At 35.8% G+C, this 16360-nt stretch overlaps 1 protein-coding gene across 4 annotated transcripts in view; it reads right to left on the minus strand.

The window, feature by feature from the left end:
- Nucleotides 1-585: 585 nt before the first annotated feature.
- PAPOLA (poly(A) polymerase alpha) overlaps nucleotides 586-16360 on the minus strand; it is a 41102-nt gene continuing 25327 nt past the window's right edge. The window contains exons 15-22 of one of the 4 annotated variants that reach the window (XM_071557567.1): nucleotides 14901-15010; nucleotides 12664-12785; nucleotides 11056-11198; nucleotides 9652-9749; nucleotides 6983-7203; nucleotides 6561-6623; nucleotides 4850-4924; nucleotides 586-2758 (exon numbers count right to left, since the gene is read on the minus strand). In XM_071557567.1, the coding sequence (XP_071413668.1) occupies nucleotides 2663-2758; nucleotides 4850-4924; nucleotides 6561-6623; nucleotides 6983-7203; nucleotides 9652-9749; nucleotides 11056-11198; nucleotides 12664-12785; nucleotides 14901-15010 (928 nt within the window). In that variant the 3' untranslated portion in view covers nucleotides 586-2662. Of the gene's footprint in view, nucleotides 2759-4849; nucleotides 4925-6560; nucleotides 6627-6982; nucleotides 7204-9651; nucleotides 9753-11055; nucleotides 11199-12663; nucleotides 12786-14900; nucleotides 15011-16360 lie in introns of all 4 variants that reach the window. The other 3 variants (XM_071557565.1, XM_071557566.1, XM_071557564.1) reach the window with 3 other exon arrangements.

Raw genomic sequence — 16360 nt, forward strand, 5'->3', positions numbered from 1 at the left:
CATTTAGAGGATTGGGCTCATGCTGATACAAAGATCAATCAAGTGATGCACAGCTACAATTAAGTTTTCCTTTTATTCCAGGGCACGTTCAAACTATTTGCCAAGAAGAGAAATAGTGCCATCTGCTGACGTAAGGAGTAAGAGCAGCGTGTGCTGCCAAAACTCTTCCAGCCAAGGTTTATAAAAAAGGAAGTTCATTCTTTTGAAGAAAATGGTGTAGCCTTAAATTGTTTAGGCACACGTTTCTGCTAATTTTGTCAGCTTTGAAGAATTTAAGATTGATTCCTAATCACGAGAGAAAGAATGGATGCCCTTAAAACGTTTTGAGTGTTCCTTTACAATAAACTCTGCCCCCACCAAGCCACTGCATAATGTACAACCTTTCCCTTGAACAGACTAGAACTCCACATCCTTTTCAGTGTTACTTCCACTTCCTACAACAAACAAATGAATCTTCTCTAAATAAGCATTGTGTAGTATTTCTATCAAGTTGTACTGTATTTTGACTTAGCAGAAAATTTAAGAGCTAACTACAAATTAAGAAAGAAAAATCAATTTAGTACATTCAGAAAAATCAGACAACCATGGGATTGTGCTGTTTTTTATTGTGTTTTCAATGGAGAAATACATCATCTGTTTACAAAATAGCTCTTGAAAAATACAAGGAGTACAGATACTATAAAACAAAGCAAACTCCAGTCATGAGACACTACGTACATCATGCGAAAGCAACAGTCTGATCTCCAGGTTATGAAAACTAGAATTAAAAAGTCACTATACAGTAAGATTCCAAGTTTCCAGCTTGGCAAAACTTGGGTGCAGTTACATGAAACGTTTAATAAAATGAAAAAGATTTTCCGATGTGTAAACAAAATGACAAGACTAAATTTGTGCCTGGCAATTTCAATCTAAACTCCATAGCTACACAAAATACACAGACAGCTTGTACACTTCAACTGTTAAGATATAACCTTCTTTGGGGGTGGACGACAGCAGGCTGCACAGGGCAAGGAAAAGAGAAATATTGTATACTAGACATCTTAGACAAATGGCAGAAAAAAAAACCCCTTCAGTTACTGCACAGCCTAAGTAAAAGATAAGCTACACTCTGACTTTGGAGAATTAATTTAGAAGGATAAGGGGAAGAGTGTAAGTAATTTAACTTTAACATGAAAGATGAACGTGTAATAGGATGGAGCACAATGGGAGAAGGGAGTTCGTAAAACATGCTAATCAAAGTATGGGAAGTATGATTTGACATCCCACATATTTCAGACTTAAGTAATAGTAACATGAAGTTTGTTATCTACATCTGGTATTACTGTTGGTACCCCTCATGTTCCTCAAATACTGCTGTTCTTTGCCATGAGAGCTTCAGCTCTTTCAAAAGAAAAGGCTGTTACTTTTTTGATAGGACTACAAGAACAAAAAATAGGAGTAAGAGAGCTTAGTAGATGTCAAGTGCTTACTAGAAATATGATTTTTAAAAACTTGGTGTTGTTCAGTATGTAAAACTATTTCTGATGAGCCATCTAAAAATAAAAAGGTTAAAATTGTTAGGGAAAAGTCTTTTTGTGTTTATTTAAAATTTGAAACTTTTTAATGTATACAGGACCTTTATGGAGTGTACAAAAATTATCTTATATTTAGTGATTCAAAGGCCATCAAGACAGGTGTTGTATTTTACAGGCACACATTTACCTAAATTCTTTAGTCATGGGACAAATTTTGAATTTGTGCCTAGAGGCCACAAGATATTATGACTAGGTAAGGGGCAGTGGGGAACCCAAGTAAGTACATGGCTTGTTTTTCTTTTGTCCTATATGGTGCATACAAGGCGAAAAATTTAAAAACAACAAAAACCCCAAACAAACAAACAAAAAAACCCCTCAACACTAAATGAAACAGCTTTTCCCAAGAAATAAAGGGATCAAAAAAGGGAATAAGGAGTTCAATTAACTCAAAAGAAAGTTTATTTACTGTTTGATTGCCGATCTGTATGCACCTTAAAACAATCCTACAAATAAAAGTAGACCACATTTAAATCATGTCCCATCAATACCAAAACTTCCCAATTACTTCCTCAACTTATGTCTTATAACCCCAAGATTTGACATTGTATTTTCCTGCTGCTTGATGGCAGTTGAACTACATATACTATACACTTTATTTTCAATGCATAGTATATCACAGAATGTCATCCAATTTGCAAATTACTACTATTGAAGATATTCTTCAATAAAATGAAAGTGTATCAGCTAAACATCTAAAATTAGTCATATTCCAATAAAAAAAGTACATAAAAGTGCATTTAAGGGATTCTTATGCCAGTTTTTTCTCAATTTTGAAACAATGCATCAAACAAATTCAATCAGAATGTCAAATATGGCTACAAATAGTGTTCATGTTTTTAAAGGCAGTAATCTTTCGAAATACTTAATGCAACTGTTGCTAACACATTAATTGTACTCCTGGCTTCACATACTAACCTGGACTTCCAATCAAGCGGCAATTTTAGTCCAGAAAGGGAAGTGCACAAAATATACCTAAATCCATTTGTGATTATGTTCTAGTCTTGCACCCTCCATTCTCCTTTTTTTCTAGAATTAGAAGACAACAGGTTGAGTTGGCAGATACTGTTTATGGACCCCTGAGGTTGTTTTTACCGGTTCAATCTCAATTTTATTGAATTCTTGATAACAGGAATAGGATTTGCAGGGAGAGCAGGGATATCTGAAAGGTCTGTACTGGGTGTTTTCTGAAAAGGAAAGAAGAAGTTCAGTTTTATTTTAACTTTGTAAATATTAAAAGCAAAATATTGTAGTAATTGGCAGTAATTTTCAAAATCAAGACTTTTATAACACTTTTTAGAAATATATGAAGATAAGGATAATTACAAATCATAAATATAGAAACAGGTATTTCCATTGCCTCCATAGTCTTTGCTAAAGAAAATTTGTACAAAGGTCTTTATGTGCATTACCCTTTTCAACAACTCCAAGAAATTAGCAAGTGCTATAGATAAAGCTAAGCCTACTAATAACCTCTATCGTAGTAAAACATAATATCCACATAACAAGGTTTCTGCATCAGTGACATCGACTATCTGATCTACATGTTTAGTATTTAAAAATGCCTTTTAACAATTCAGTGTTAAGTCTCTATCCCATACAAATGAGTGATGAAAAGCTGACCCCAATGCAAAGTATGTGTTTTCATACATTCACATTCCAGACTGTTGAAAAACTCTTTACAGTCAAATTTCCAATTTTTTCATACTGGTTTAGATTTATGAGAAAAAAAATATGACAAACATTAAAAAACATGCTGTATGAATGCATTAAGAATTCCACCTTGATAGTAATCTGAATGCTTTTTTCTCAAATATCATTCAGCAAAATTATATCTAAAGCCAACTACACGAAACACAGAAAAGAAACGCTCTCAAGACTGAGTGTGATTTATTAATTTCTCACTTGTCTTGTATGCCTCTATGTTTATTCTCTTCCACTGTGGCACATTATTTGCCATCCCAATAACCCACTTATTATGTATTACTGCACATCATTTATCATAAAAGGTTTTCTTATGTTACAAATGTTCAACATTAATACAAAGTACATTTTACACATGGGGGAAAATTGCATTAAAATAACTGCTCTTAAACTTTGCTTTATTAAACGAAATCAGTAAGAGTTAACACTGACTGATACAGTAGCAAAGCAAACACAACAAGGACCCAGGGCAAAATAGCTCCGACCCCTGCCTTGCCCCTGCCCCCTGTAAACCTCTCTGGTTGGTGCTGATCTGAATTTGACATGTTTCTATTTTCTGCAACATGGGCAGTGTTTTCAACAAAGCCAATGAGAACACCAAAAACAACAGAAGAGGCTCACCATTCTTTTGTAGTTTAGAGCTTACTTTTCCTAAAGTAACAACTACACAATCTGAAAAAAAGCTAGAGAGCTTTATATAATCACCACTCAACAACAGGTGAAATAGACTTCATGTACTGAATAAATGATCTAAAAACTTTCTGTAGCAGTTTAAAGAGCCCATGTAGCATCTACGGTTCTTGCCAAACAATTTTATTCTCTTTATATTCAGTACTGCTCGTATGGTTCAAAACATCCAGTAAGAAATAGCACTACTACTATTGCAGTAGGTCTCCATTTTCAACCAATACATTTACCTACATATCATTTAAGGATTCAAGCATGAATAAAATGCTTTATGATAATGCAGTTTTAATCAGTAGAGCACTAAGAGAAGCTTAAAAATGCCAATAAGACAAAGACATGCTCCCTAAAAGTTGTTACAAGAAACAGAAACAAAAATTTAAGTGAATTCTTAGTGTCTGTTTTTCCAATGGACATCTACACTTTTAACATCTGCAGTGAAGCCACACAGCTGGCTAAGGAATTACAACTTCTCTATCACAAAAAATACCAGAATATGAAGTCACATTTCAGACATTCTCAACCTCTACCTGAAAATCTTTGAGCAGCTATTTAAAGCATTTGTTTCCTTGTTAGAAAGGATTATTCTGTGGTGTGCAAAGCACAAAGGAATAAACTGAGCCCCTTACTTTGAAGGCACAATTCAGAAGGGTGAATCCAGCTTCGGTCAGTTTGTATGGCAAGCCATACATGTTTAGCTACAATGCACATTCAATAAGATCAATGACCATCTAAAACACAAAAATTGTGACAGTAACAAGAAGTAGGTTTCCATACAATGGATTTATATTTAAAATTATACATTTATTTTTAACATCTGGACTCATTTCAACGCTTTCCCCGCAGATTAGTACATGCACACAGGGAAGTACTGCTTTTAAAAACAGTACCTGAGGAGCTTGCAGAGAAGTTGTCTGAAGAGTTTCTGCTTGAGAATTAACATTCACTTCTGTCTCAGGTTGCTCCTGAAAAAAACAAAAGCATCACTAGAGGTAGACCACTTCCCATTACAAAGGCTACTTATATAGAACTCCACTAACCAGAATGCTGTATATTGTGCATATACAGCAACAGAAAAAGGCAAGCATTGGTGCTTGTTGCATTGATGCCCTTCCTTTTACAATGGAGGAATCACCACACTAGAGAATGTTTTGCTGATTAGAAATTTGACACCAACACAAGCTACATCACTTCTCAGTTGTCACTTGTTTAACCACTTAGTACCTTTTATACAGAATTATATAGGAAAACTTTACATATCATTCAGCTCATTAAAACCAAAAAGTGTATTATCAAAGATCATGTGAAAAGCTTCAGAATTTGTTGAAAATTCAACTCCTTTTCCAGTATTTTTGCCATTCTGCCAGAAAAGTTTTCATGCTGCTTTAACAGGTTGAATCAGCTTTCTGAACGAACAGATGATATCAGCGCCTGTTTTTCAGAGACAACAGCGGGACTACAGGGCTAAAGCAGGACAATGGCACAGTCTCATTTTAATAAAAACAGTCTCTGAGAGTTAAAATTGTACCACCTAGTAACCATACTCTAACAAAAAGGCAAGCGTTTCAATGAACAAAAATCTATGTTTATGTTAATCAAAAAATTTCATTTCTCCATTTCCTTCCAGGCATATTAAGGACACAAGATTTAGAAGAGACTGCCAATAAAAGCTAGAAAGACTACCTATGTCTTTCTTAATTATCTGTATCCAGAGGATCTATTTTCGAAGTGAAGATTAAGTGCTTACATGTTATTTCTGCCCTCCCCTGTCTTAGGTTCAAAGAGATTTCAAGGTGACTACATAACAAGATACAACTCCTCACTTAAGGGAGTTGAAGCTGTAAACCTAAGCACTTAAATGTAAGTTTAAGCATACTTTCCAGAGTATTCCAAGGACAATAGAATGTGCCCTATAAAACCTGTACATGCCCAAGTGGAGAGCCACTATCATAAGGCTAAAGAAAGACTGCCACCCTTTCTGTTCCCCACTAAGCAGAAAAATTGCCTGGTAAATTACAAGATACTACAGGGGCACGTTTTAACTTCTGAAGCCTCCAAAAGGTATGCTGTAACTTCATACAATAATTTCACTGCCAGAAAACATTTATTTACCATCACTTGAAACTATTTTAATCTAAAAAGTGTACAGGGCAGCACCTGGCTTTTGTGATGTCTCAGTCCAACATCCAAAATTCCCAATGGTATACATAGGATAACTGTTCTTTAATTAACAAATTTGAGGTTCGGGATGCAGGCAAAACACAGCATATTGACAAATCCTTGATTTCATTTAAGAAATTGAAATACAAGTATCATCAATAATTCTTTCATTTTATATAATACCAAGAGAATGACCAGCTAAGAAGTCACAATCCTGTGTGGCTACGGACTCAGGCTCTACTTAGCCTGGAAGCAGGTAATGGACTGTAATTCATCAATAGTGACTTCAGCATTAAAAAAATAACATTAATTTTGATATCTTTACTGGAGAGACTATACCTACACACACTATTAAGTCATTCCTAGAGGGAAACACAGTAATTTACACAATGAGGAGTCCCAATTAATATACATAAAATTATATGGTCTAGGCATAGATACCTTAGTTTCCGGTTTTTCAGGTTCATTCAAATCTATACAGCTCGTATCTTCACTTATGTCATCCTGCTAAAACGCAAACACAGAAACTATTAGAAATCATACAAACTTTTTTTTAAAAAATCAACAATACACTAAGGTCATAAAGCATTTTTGAGGACAGAATTAGTTGTAAGACTTAATATGTTATAGTCTTACCAAAATAATTGCTTTTAAGACAAGAATTTAGAATCCAAGCATGTAGCAATGCAGTACATGTGTAACATGATGAATATCACCATAATAAAAAATACTAATGCCTTAGCTAAAAACATCAGGCAGCAATGCAATCAGAGTACAAAACATCTGAAAACTGGAATATGAGAATCAGTACTCTGTGGGAGAAATAAATATTTCTACTATGGTATAATTTCAAATTAAAATACCTCTTCAATTTTAATTTTCTTAGGAGACTCTTCTTTATGGGGAGAAGATGTCCTTTTCACTGCTGTGACAGGGCTAGGCATTTTTGTTGCAACATTTCCTGAAGTTCTTGGTGATGGATTTAATAGATACGCTGAGGGAACAATTCTAGAGATGGTAGGCTTTGGTGGTGGAGAAATGGCTGGTTGTGTGGCAGTTTGAGGAATGCTTTCATTTGAAGTACCTATGGATAAATAATTTAAAAGATCTTCAATAAGATGAGTTGACACAATCATTTCAGTTCAATCACTGGTATTTTTGTCTGTACTCAAAACCACCAGTATCAACAGCAGGCATCAAGGAAGCCATACAGTTAATGGTATAAGCACCAAGTTTGGAACAACAGTTGTGCAAAACCAGCACAGTTTAGTTTCAAGCTCATTCTTGAGCTTGAGTGCACCCTCAGCAAGTTTCCTGACAACACCAACTGTGTGGTGCAGCCAACATGCTGGAGGGAAGGGATGCCATCCACAGGCACCTGGACAACCTTGAGGGGTGGGCCAATGCAAACCTCATGAAACTGAATAAAGCAAAATGCAAGGTCCTACACCTGGGTCATGGCAATCCCAGACACCCCTACAAAGCTGGGCAGAGAAGTGACTAAGAGCAGCCCTGAGGAAAACAACTGGAGGATGATGAGCTGTCAACATGAGCTGTCAGTGTGTGCTCACAACCCAGAAAAGCCAACAAAATCCTGGGCTGCATCAGAAAGAATGTGGCCAGCAGGGCAGGAAAGGTAATTCTGCCCCTCTCGTCTCCTCTTGTGACAACCCACCTTGAGTACTATGTACAGTTCTGGTGTCCCCAACATAAGAAGAACATGAAACTATTGGAGTAAGTCCAGAGAAAGGCCATGAAGTTGGCAAAAGGACTGGAGCAACTCCTCTACAAAGACAGGCAGAGAGTTGGGGCTGTTCAGCATGGAGAAGAGAAGGTTTGCATGGTGACCTCATAACAACCTTCCAGTATCTGAAGGGGGCCACCTGGGAAGCCAAGGGACTCTTCATCAGCAAATGCAGTGGTAGGACAAAGAGTAAAGGGTATTATTAACTGAACGGGGGAAATTTAGCTTAGATATTAGGAAGAAACTTTTTACTCCAAGGGTGGTGAGAAACTGGAATAGGTTGCCCACAAAGGTTGTGGATGCCCAAGTCCTGGCAGTGTTCAAAACCAGGTTGGGTAAGGCCTAGAGCAACCTGGTCTAGTGGGAGGTGTTGCTGCCTATGACAGGAGGGGTTGGGACTAGATGATCTTTAAGGTCCCGCCCAACCCCTTAACATTCTATGATTTTATGATTCTGAGAGAGAATTCCTGTACCAGACCCAGGGAAGCCATGTCAGTGACACTCTGCTCAGTCTAATTAACCCTGCTTAGCAGCAAGCTACACTACTAGCACAGACAAAGCTCTGCACTAATGAGCTATGTCATTCATGGTACCCAAAGAAGTTTTACTGCTTCTGTACTCAGCTGTATATTCGCATTGCCAAGACTGCCATAAATCAAATCCAAGAGAGATACTCCTTTTGTCATTCAAAAATGAAGTTTATCACTTCTCACGTTTAGATTATGCAATGACAAATATGAAGTCATCACAGAGTATCAGATAAAAAATTGATATATATATCCTTTTGAAAAAAGCTCTGTATGACAAAGCTCTATCTCATCAATTGCCTACCTCAAACCAGTAAGCTACACATAGAGAGATGCTCCAAGATGAGAAAACATTAGGAAATTTTTCATTAACAACTATCAGGTGATTAACATTTTGATTAACCAAAAGACAAGAATGAACAACTTCTGATATGCTTCCAGATCCAAAAATCCATCATGCCATTTAAGCTAAATTTACTGCTCATGGACAAACTTACACTGATGAACCTGTGACACAATAAAAACCAGAGACTCGACCATCCCACATATCAAGAGTGAAATTAGAGATTTCGTCTTGAAAGGCTAACCATTTGCTACCCTTTTCCATCTATTTTTGACTTGCTGCTTGTACATAGCTAGAGCGCCATCAACAAAAAAGTAGCTGAAAGAGAATATTTTCACCAGATGCTTTTATTCTTTGACTAAAGAGTCAAATTTTTAAATTTAAGTAAAGTGTACTTTTTCTTGCAGAAAATGAAGGATAAAGTCATCACACTCAGTGGGATATATCTGAACACACATCAGTAGGGAACATGTGTTCTGCTTACATCTGAGTCGTTTTCATTCCTAGAATCAATTTCATGAAGCACAGGGAGCAGGAACATGGAAGCACAGACTACAGACAGTACAGATCCATCACAAGTATAACTACAAAATGAATTAAAAATAAATATAAAAATTGCTCTTCCAGATCTAGACAGTTTTTTCCTCATTTAACCAATAGAGCTACAGGCTTATATTAGGTCATTGGAAAACTATTGCTATACTGAATGGCAAACATAACCCCCCCAGAACAAAAGAAATAAACAAAATGGCATAAAATACACCAGCATGATTTTCTGAAGAAATTAGTCACATTTGTGTATCAAGGAGAACACATTACAGCAAGTGTTAAGACTAAAAGACTCAAACTGGAAGAAAAACTGCCATACAAACATTATCAAAAATCAAAAGAAACAATATGCTATGTCATTTTCCTTACCCCCTGAGCTTTCACTGGAATTTATTTGTGGCACAGTGACTTCAGAAGCCTGTGTGTTGGTCACAGATGCTGCTGTTACAGCTGGCGCAGGACTGCTTCTGCTAAAAAAAGAAAAATTATGAAATGCTGAACTCATTAGTAAAGCTATGGTGCTATCAGCCTTCTATCACATCATAGCATGACCAGTTACTCTAGCTGGTATTTTATCTATAATACAGAGCAGAACTTGCTATGTCAGTAAAAAGATAAAAGGGAACATTGGCAATCTACTATCAAACTCAAGCAGTGGAAGCTGTTTCAAATATTTAATTTAAATCACTTGAACAATAGTTTTTTAGACCAGGAAGAAGCTGCATTTTAAAAAATGCAAAAATTAAGGCAGTGCCTGCCCAAATAAGGTGCAGGGGAAAACACACCATTTCCTGAAGGATGAAACAAAACCAGTGTAGAAGGACTAAAACAGAAAGTTCGTTTTTAATCTACACATACCATTATAACAATGAGTTCAGTCTGGACTTCCCAAGTAGAGGCCTGGGGCCTCCACATGACCAAAAAAAATGTTTTTTCATTTTTAAGAAATTGGGAAGCAGTATGTGTTTAAAATCAACACAAGGAAGTAACCACTTCAAGTATGATATCCTAGATATCACAGACTTATTTTAATAGCACAGTTAGTGTTTTACCATTTACCAAGGAAGAATAACTAAATAAGCACTTGCCAAAAGAACTAAGTTAAATGAAGTTCAGTATTCCATTCTACACAACATCCTATAATATACATGTAATACCTCAGACTTCTAGGAGATTGACGATAAATTCTCTTGTGTATCAAGGAGACAAGCATGAGACTCTTTGAAGAGCAGCAAATCTCACTTATTTAGGCAAATTGGAGTTTAGGTAGGAAAAGACTTTATACAGAAAGTTAGAATTAAGATAAACATTATATGTATACCTTGAAAATACAATGGAAAACCATGATCTTAAGTTTAATTTGCATAGATGATATCAGTAATAGCACCAGCACTACTGATATGCAAGATAGAAAGTGCAAACTTCTCTACTATCTCATACTTGGATACAAAACTCACATAACCCTTCCTCATCCTCACACCTCAGTTTCTTGCTCATTACTTCTCATAGCCTCCTACTGCAGCACTCAAGTTTTTAGATCTTCTAGGCATTTTTCCAATTTTATAATTCCTCACCTGAAGTTCAGTGCTGTGCTCCCTAACCCCTAAATTTAGCCCTGCTCCAGTGCTCCTACTGGAAATAAGAGTGTCTACAATCTCCGGTTTGGAACAGTCACAATTTGGTAACTGTACTCAGCCATGCAGTATTTGCCATGCTTTTAACACAGGTAATTCAGGAACTGAGAGCAGCAACAAGACTGGAAGTCTTCATTACCCCTGAGAACTTCCAGAACTGTTCAATGGACTCGTCTTCATAGCACTGGTAGGCGAAGGCACAGACGTGCTGTTATCACTGTCCATAGACAAGTCTAGACTGCTGTCATTCAGAGCTGTCAACCTGATCCCTTCTGTCGAATGCTGCAATCCACAAGGCAAAGGAAAATTCCATCAGTCTAATTAAGGATTTAAAAATCAACAAAGATTCAAATAATTTCAAAATGCAAACATGAACAGAAAATTTTCAAATCCTTTCACATGTACATAATCCACTATCCAGTCACTACAAGCATTTACATTTTCACGTTCACAGCTCTGGTACAGATTTGTCTGAACCAATCATGATCAAAACCATAAACTCTTATTGTATTTAGTGATAGTATTTTCAGCTTTATTTCAAGTTTCTTTGATTTTTGTGGACTTATACTTTCATTAACTTTAATGTAACTGATGTACACCAAAACCATAATTAGTAAAACGGATTTAGAGATTGATTTGAACTTAGTCTGTGAAGGAGAAAAATCCTACTCTGACACAGTGGTACTTAAAGAAATGTTTTACTTAATATTTACATTGTCCTCTAAAACAGATCTACACTTGCTATCAATAAAGACTTTCTATTCTTTAAAACTGCAGTTAATATAAAACAGCTATAGAAATAAAGCACGTTATTCAGATGCACTTAAAACAGAATGCTTAAAACTGATTTAGCTATCAAAAAAACAAAGCAAACCTGTACTACTCTACTGCTCTCAGATTAAACTAATACAGAACAGCAAAGATTTTGAAATAGACTTAAATGTTCAATACAGTGTTCCAACTCCTTCCTCCTGGCTCCACTGGAAGTAAATAATATCCAGCACAGCATCTCAATGAAAAACTATTTGCTACCATTCTCATATATAGCTACACAGGTAAACTAAATATTGAGGGAGAAAACAACCCTGGCCAGTCAATGGGCAACTTTCTGATGTCAAAACTGACATTTAATCCATCAGTTTTAACTAAAAGATCATAAGATACCAAAAAGCTGCTAAGCCGCAGGTTGAAGAATACTTTCCTTGAAGTCATCCCTGGTGATTCAGTATCAGTTATAGCCAACAGACTATTGTCTTAAGAGATAAAAAGCAGGGACCAGCTCAACATTCTACTCTGTTTCTATCTGAAGACTTGCAATTTTACATTTATGGTGAAGGCTGACAGAAAAATCTAATATAAGAAGAAAGAGCTGGAGCAAGAATCCCTTGGCTGGTTGTTCTATTGTACTGTTACAGATGCTTCCTTTAGGTATTCTGCATCTTAAAATGCCAAGAGAGGTTTAAAACCTTATTAATTACACTGTATTAAACCTGTTTAGTAGGAAGGCAAACAAAATACAGTATTTCAGCCAGACATGAAGCTACTATCCATGTTGTTGATGTTCTGGGAAATCAAGCATTATATTCAGTGCATCTAGTAATACTACTACACAGTCCAATGAGATCACATAGCAGAAAAAATTAAGATTTCAAAATGTGATTTTAGTTCTCTGATTAGTAAATGTAAAAAGCTGAGGAATCACTTCTCAATAGCATTTTTATTGCTCTCAAATATTAGTCAAGTTTACCTTTTTCTTTTTCTGAAGCACGTGATTAGGTAGCAGTTGGTGAAGTTGCTTACGTTTCACATGCCTTGCAGCAATCTTCATATCCATCTCAAACATCTTGCTGTTTATTGCTTGCCTATAAACTACACAATTAGAATAACATTACGATATATTGAAGCATTTTGCAAAGTCCACTTACTTTCCCAGGCAGAAACAAATTGCATTCCAGAGCATCCATTATCCTCAAGAACAAGCAAAACATTTCCTTCTTCTGGAGGAAGAAAGTGAACTGCCTACTATGCCATCACTGATAGTACAAACACAAACGTTACTTTGGAAACAGATGACTTGTTTTCCCAGAAAAATACCTTGGAAGCATACAGTACTCTAAACTGTATTGTTTACAAGTTTTATCAGTAAGAGCTCTGAAGCAAACTGTTCATTTCATATCAAAGGGACTAAAGATAGAAATAAGATTTGCCTGTACAAATTACAGTATCTACATAAAACTTTTTTCTTCACAGTTGATTTTAGTAATGCAGCTTCTGCAACAAACAGGTTCTAATTCAGGTGTGTCAGTAAAAGTATTACGAATCACTCTGGCAACTAATATACCATTAGATTTTTATATAAAAGTGATTTATGTTTGAGGGCTTTTCTGTTTTATGGGGGCATTTTGTTGCTTTGCTTTGGGTTGTTTTGGGTTTTGGTTTGTTTTTTTCATTTTCATTTTGTATGCTTGTTTTGGCAGCTTTGTTTATTTTAATTTTCTCTACCATAATGACCCATTTCTCTTCACCTCAGAACATCTACTTTTGGTGAGTCAACATTGTAAGTGCTAGTAGGAGAGCAACACTGCAAATCAGGATCCTGCACTCAAGTAAAGTCAGGTTAAAACAAAAAGCCTGTTCTTTCACACTGCCTGTCTACACAGAATTGAACAAAGCCATGGCAGTTGTATGAATGAAAAAAAACCCATATCTCTATTATTCGCTGTCTGTTCTACAAACTTTAAGGAATCACACTGAATAGGCTATGAACATGTAATTATAAAGGTGTTGAGACAGGCACACAAAGAGCTCAGTGAATACTGCATATTAACCACACTAATTCTTGGTATTGAAGAAGCTCAGAAAGCCTCTTTGTTAAAATTATACAGGTTACAGTTAAGGTAGGGACACACTCTGTGGAACCAGACATGGCTAATAAAGCACTACATGTAATTTCTGGATTCCTTCACTCCTTCAAAGCAGCAGCCAAGGTCTTATGTGTTTTCTAAATTCTCAAAATTTAGGAAATATATCTATAGTAGCACCTTCACTACTTATAATCACAAGAAATATTCTACCTCTCAAGAAAACAAAAATCCCTTTGACTGAGAAAGAGACATCCCACTGCAGCTATACAGAATAAAGAACTTTGAAACCTTGCTATGATTTATAAAAATACCTATATATTTATTACATTCACGTGTGTGAGGTTGATGGGGGTGGAGGTGTCCAATTCCTTTGCTTCCTGAGACTTACTGAGTCTTAGAAATCCAGAGACCAGAGTTGCATTAGGCAACACTTGAACCTATTACTTTAACTCTGTAAACACAGAACACTTGAGCCTCAACTGTCATTTGTTTAAAAGAAAACACTGAAAATTCATTAGGTCAAACTGTCAAAGCTACTGCTCCTTACACTCCGGAAAGTCACATTCTCCAGCTGTTACCTTGTGCCTTCCAAGCTACTTTTGTGAATCAAAAAGTAAACATCAAAAAAAGTCAAAAAGTTTTTTTGCACTGAGTGTTCGATGCGAAAGAAAAAGTTAATCAATTACCTGGCATAAAATGCCAAGGAATAAAAGGCATTTCATTAACAGACTAATAGATTTAGATTCACCAAGTAACAAAAATATTTAAATTATACTCAAAATTTTTGTGGTTAGGCTTGCTAGTTTGCATATGTAACTAATTTGTCTGTTTAATAAAGATTACAAAATACCACTTTTAGTTAGATCTGCAAGATGTGCACCTGATTGTTATCTCTCAATGAAAACTGAAAAGTTAGTCTGAAGTGTCTAGAAGCATTGAAACTCAAAAAAGTGTGTTTCATTAAATAACACTCCTAACTCTTTAGCTGAATCCTCCTACTCTATGTCTAGATACAATTCTACTACAATTATGAACATTATGAATGAAGACTACATTTTGAACAAAGACAGCAACTTCAACAAGTTTATTAATACTGGAACATCTAGAAAGCAAAACTCACCTGTGTCTGTAAAAGACTGAATGTCGTAGGTAAGATCAACACTTAAGTTTTCAGAATTTTCAGTTTTCTTAAACACCAACCCAATCACCCACATTGTACGGTATTCTTCCCTGGAAAATTTTATATAAAAGTCATGTAATACTGACAGAACTAAGGAATTTAATAAATTCTCTGCTACAAGAGACAACAGTTGTACATGTTAGCTCCACCAGCAACAAGACGTTAGCCATAAAAAGACAAAAAACACAGCTGATTTAACATTCCCTTCTCATTCACAATATAAAAACAGACATGAAACACTGACATTTACCTCCAGCAAAAGAACTAAGATCAGAAGATTACCTCATTCAACTGTGCTCACCTATAGATTCTCTCATGTATCTAACAACTAGCCATTGCAACTATAAAGAGATTTAAAAAGTAACTAGAATCTATTCCCCAACTAAGCAACTTGCATTTTGCCACCTAAACATGTCCTCAATGCTCAAATTTCTTAGCTGCAATTCACCACAAATTGCAGTTTTCAGTTAAAAGCCTCCCTTCAAGGGCTCCCCATCACATGGGAAGGTTAACAAACATACTTTGTATATGGCAGGAAGATGACCTCTCCTAAAAGTGTTGCCCACACCAAGTCCTCTGAAGTAAGAGCCAATCAGAGCCTGTGATTATGCAGGAAAGTCATAGCTGTATTTATCCATTAAAATGGTGCTGGAGGTACTGCCTGCTTTTGTCCAGTTTCACTTGGATCTTGGATTTAATTTACATATATAACTTCTTAAAAAAAAAAGGGCAGCACCATCCTGTCACTTTAATCAGTTGGTATGTGGAAGGCTCTGTGTCAGGTAAAGAAGGCTTTTCACATATCCCAGCGAATACAAATTTCTTCCCCATTCCCATGCTTCACACAAAAATATGATTCCTTACAAATTAATTTTATTACCATCTAGAAATAAAGTCTTAAAGACTTTAACCCCCACACACATCTGCAATTACTGTTCTGAGTGATGGAAGTGAGGGTGGCAGAGGGGAAGGAGTCAAAAAACATTTAAAATCCTGAACTACCTGGATATTCCCTCCACTGTTTCCACAATCTGACAAATTAATTCATCGGTCATTATGATTTCAATTATATGCATCTCAACTGCTAAGTTTTATAACATTAAATATACTTAGTTACTAAGAGTTTGGTTCTACAGTGCCTAATGTTCTATCCAATTCTCAGTGCTGCCTTATAATTAAAACAGCAGCAGCTAAACAGCAGTAACTTATACAGATTATTGGCAAGAAATTATGCAATACAGTTATTAGCAAAAATACATTTTTCCTTATTTTGTTTTAGAAGCATTCTTATACAGAATAAAGAGTATCTAATTCCACAAGTAGTACTTGAGAGGAGTTTATAACTATTTGCCTTTAGATGTTGTCACTAAAAAATTAATCCTTTTAAGGTTCTATAAAAA

This window comes from Pithys albifrons, chromosome 6 (assembly GCF_047495875.1).
Source record: "Pithys albifrons albifrons isolate INPA30051 chromosome 6, PitAlb_v1, whole genome shotgun sequence".
Classification (NCBI taxonomy): Eukaryota; Metazoa; Chordata; class Aves; order Passeriformes; family Thamnophilidae; genus Pithys; species Pithys albifrons.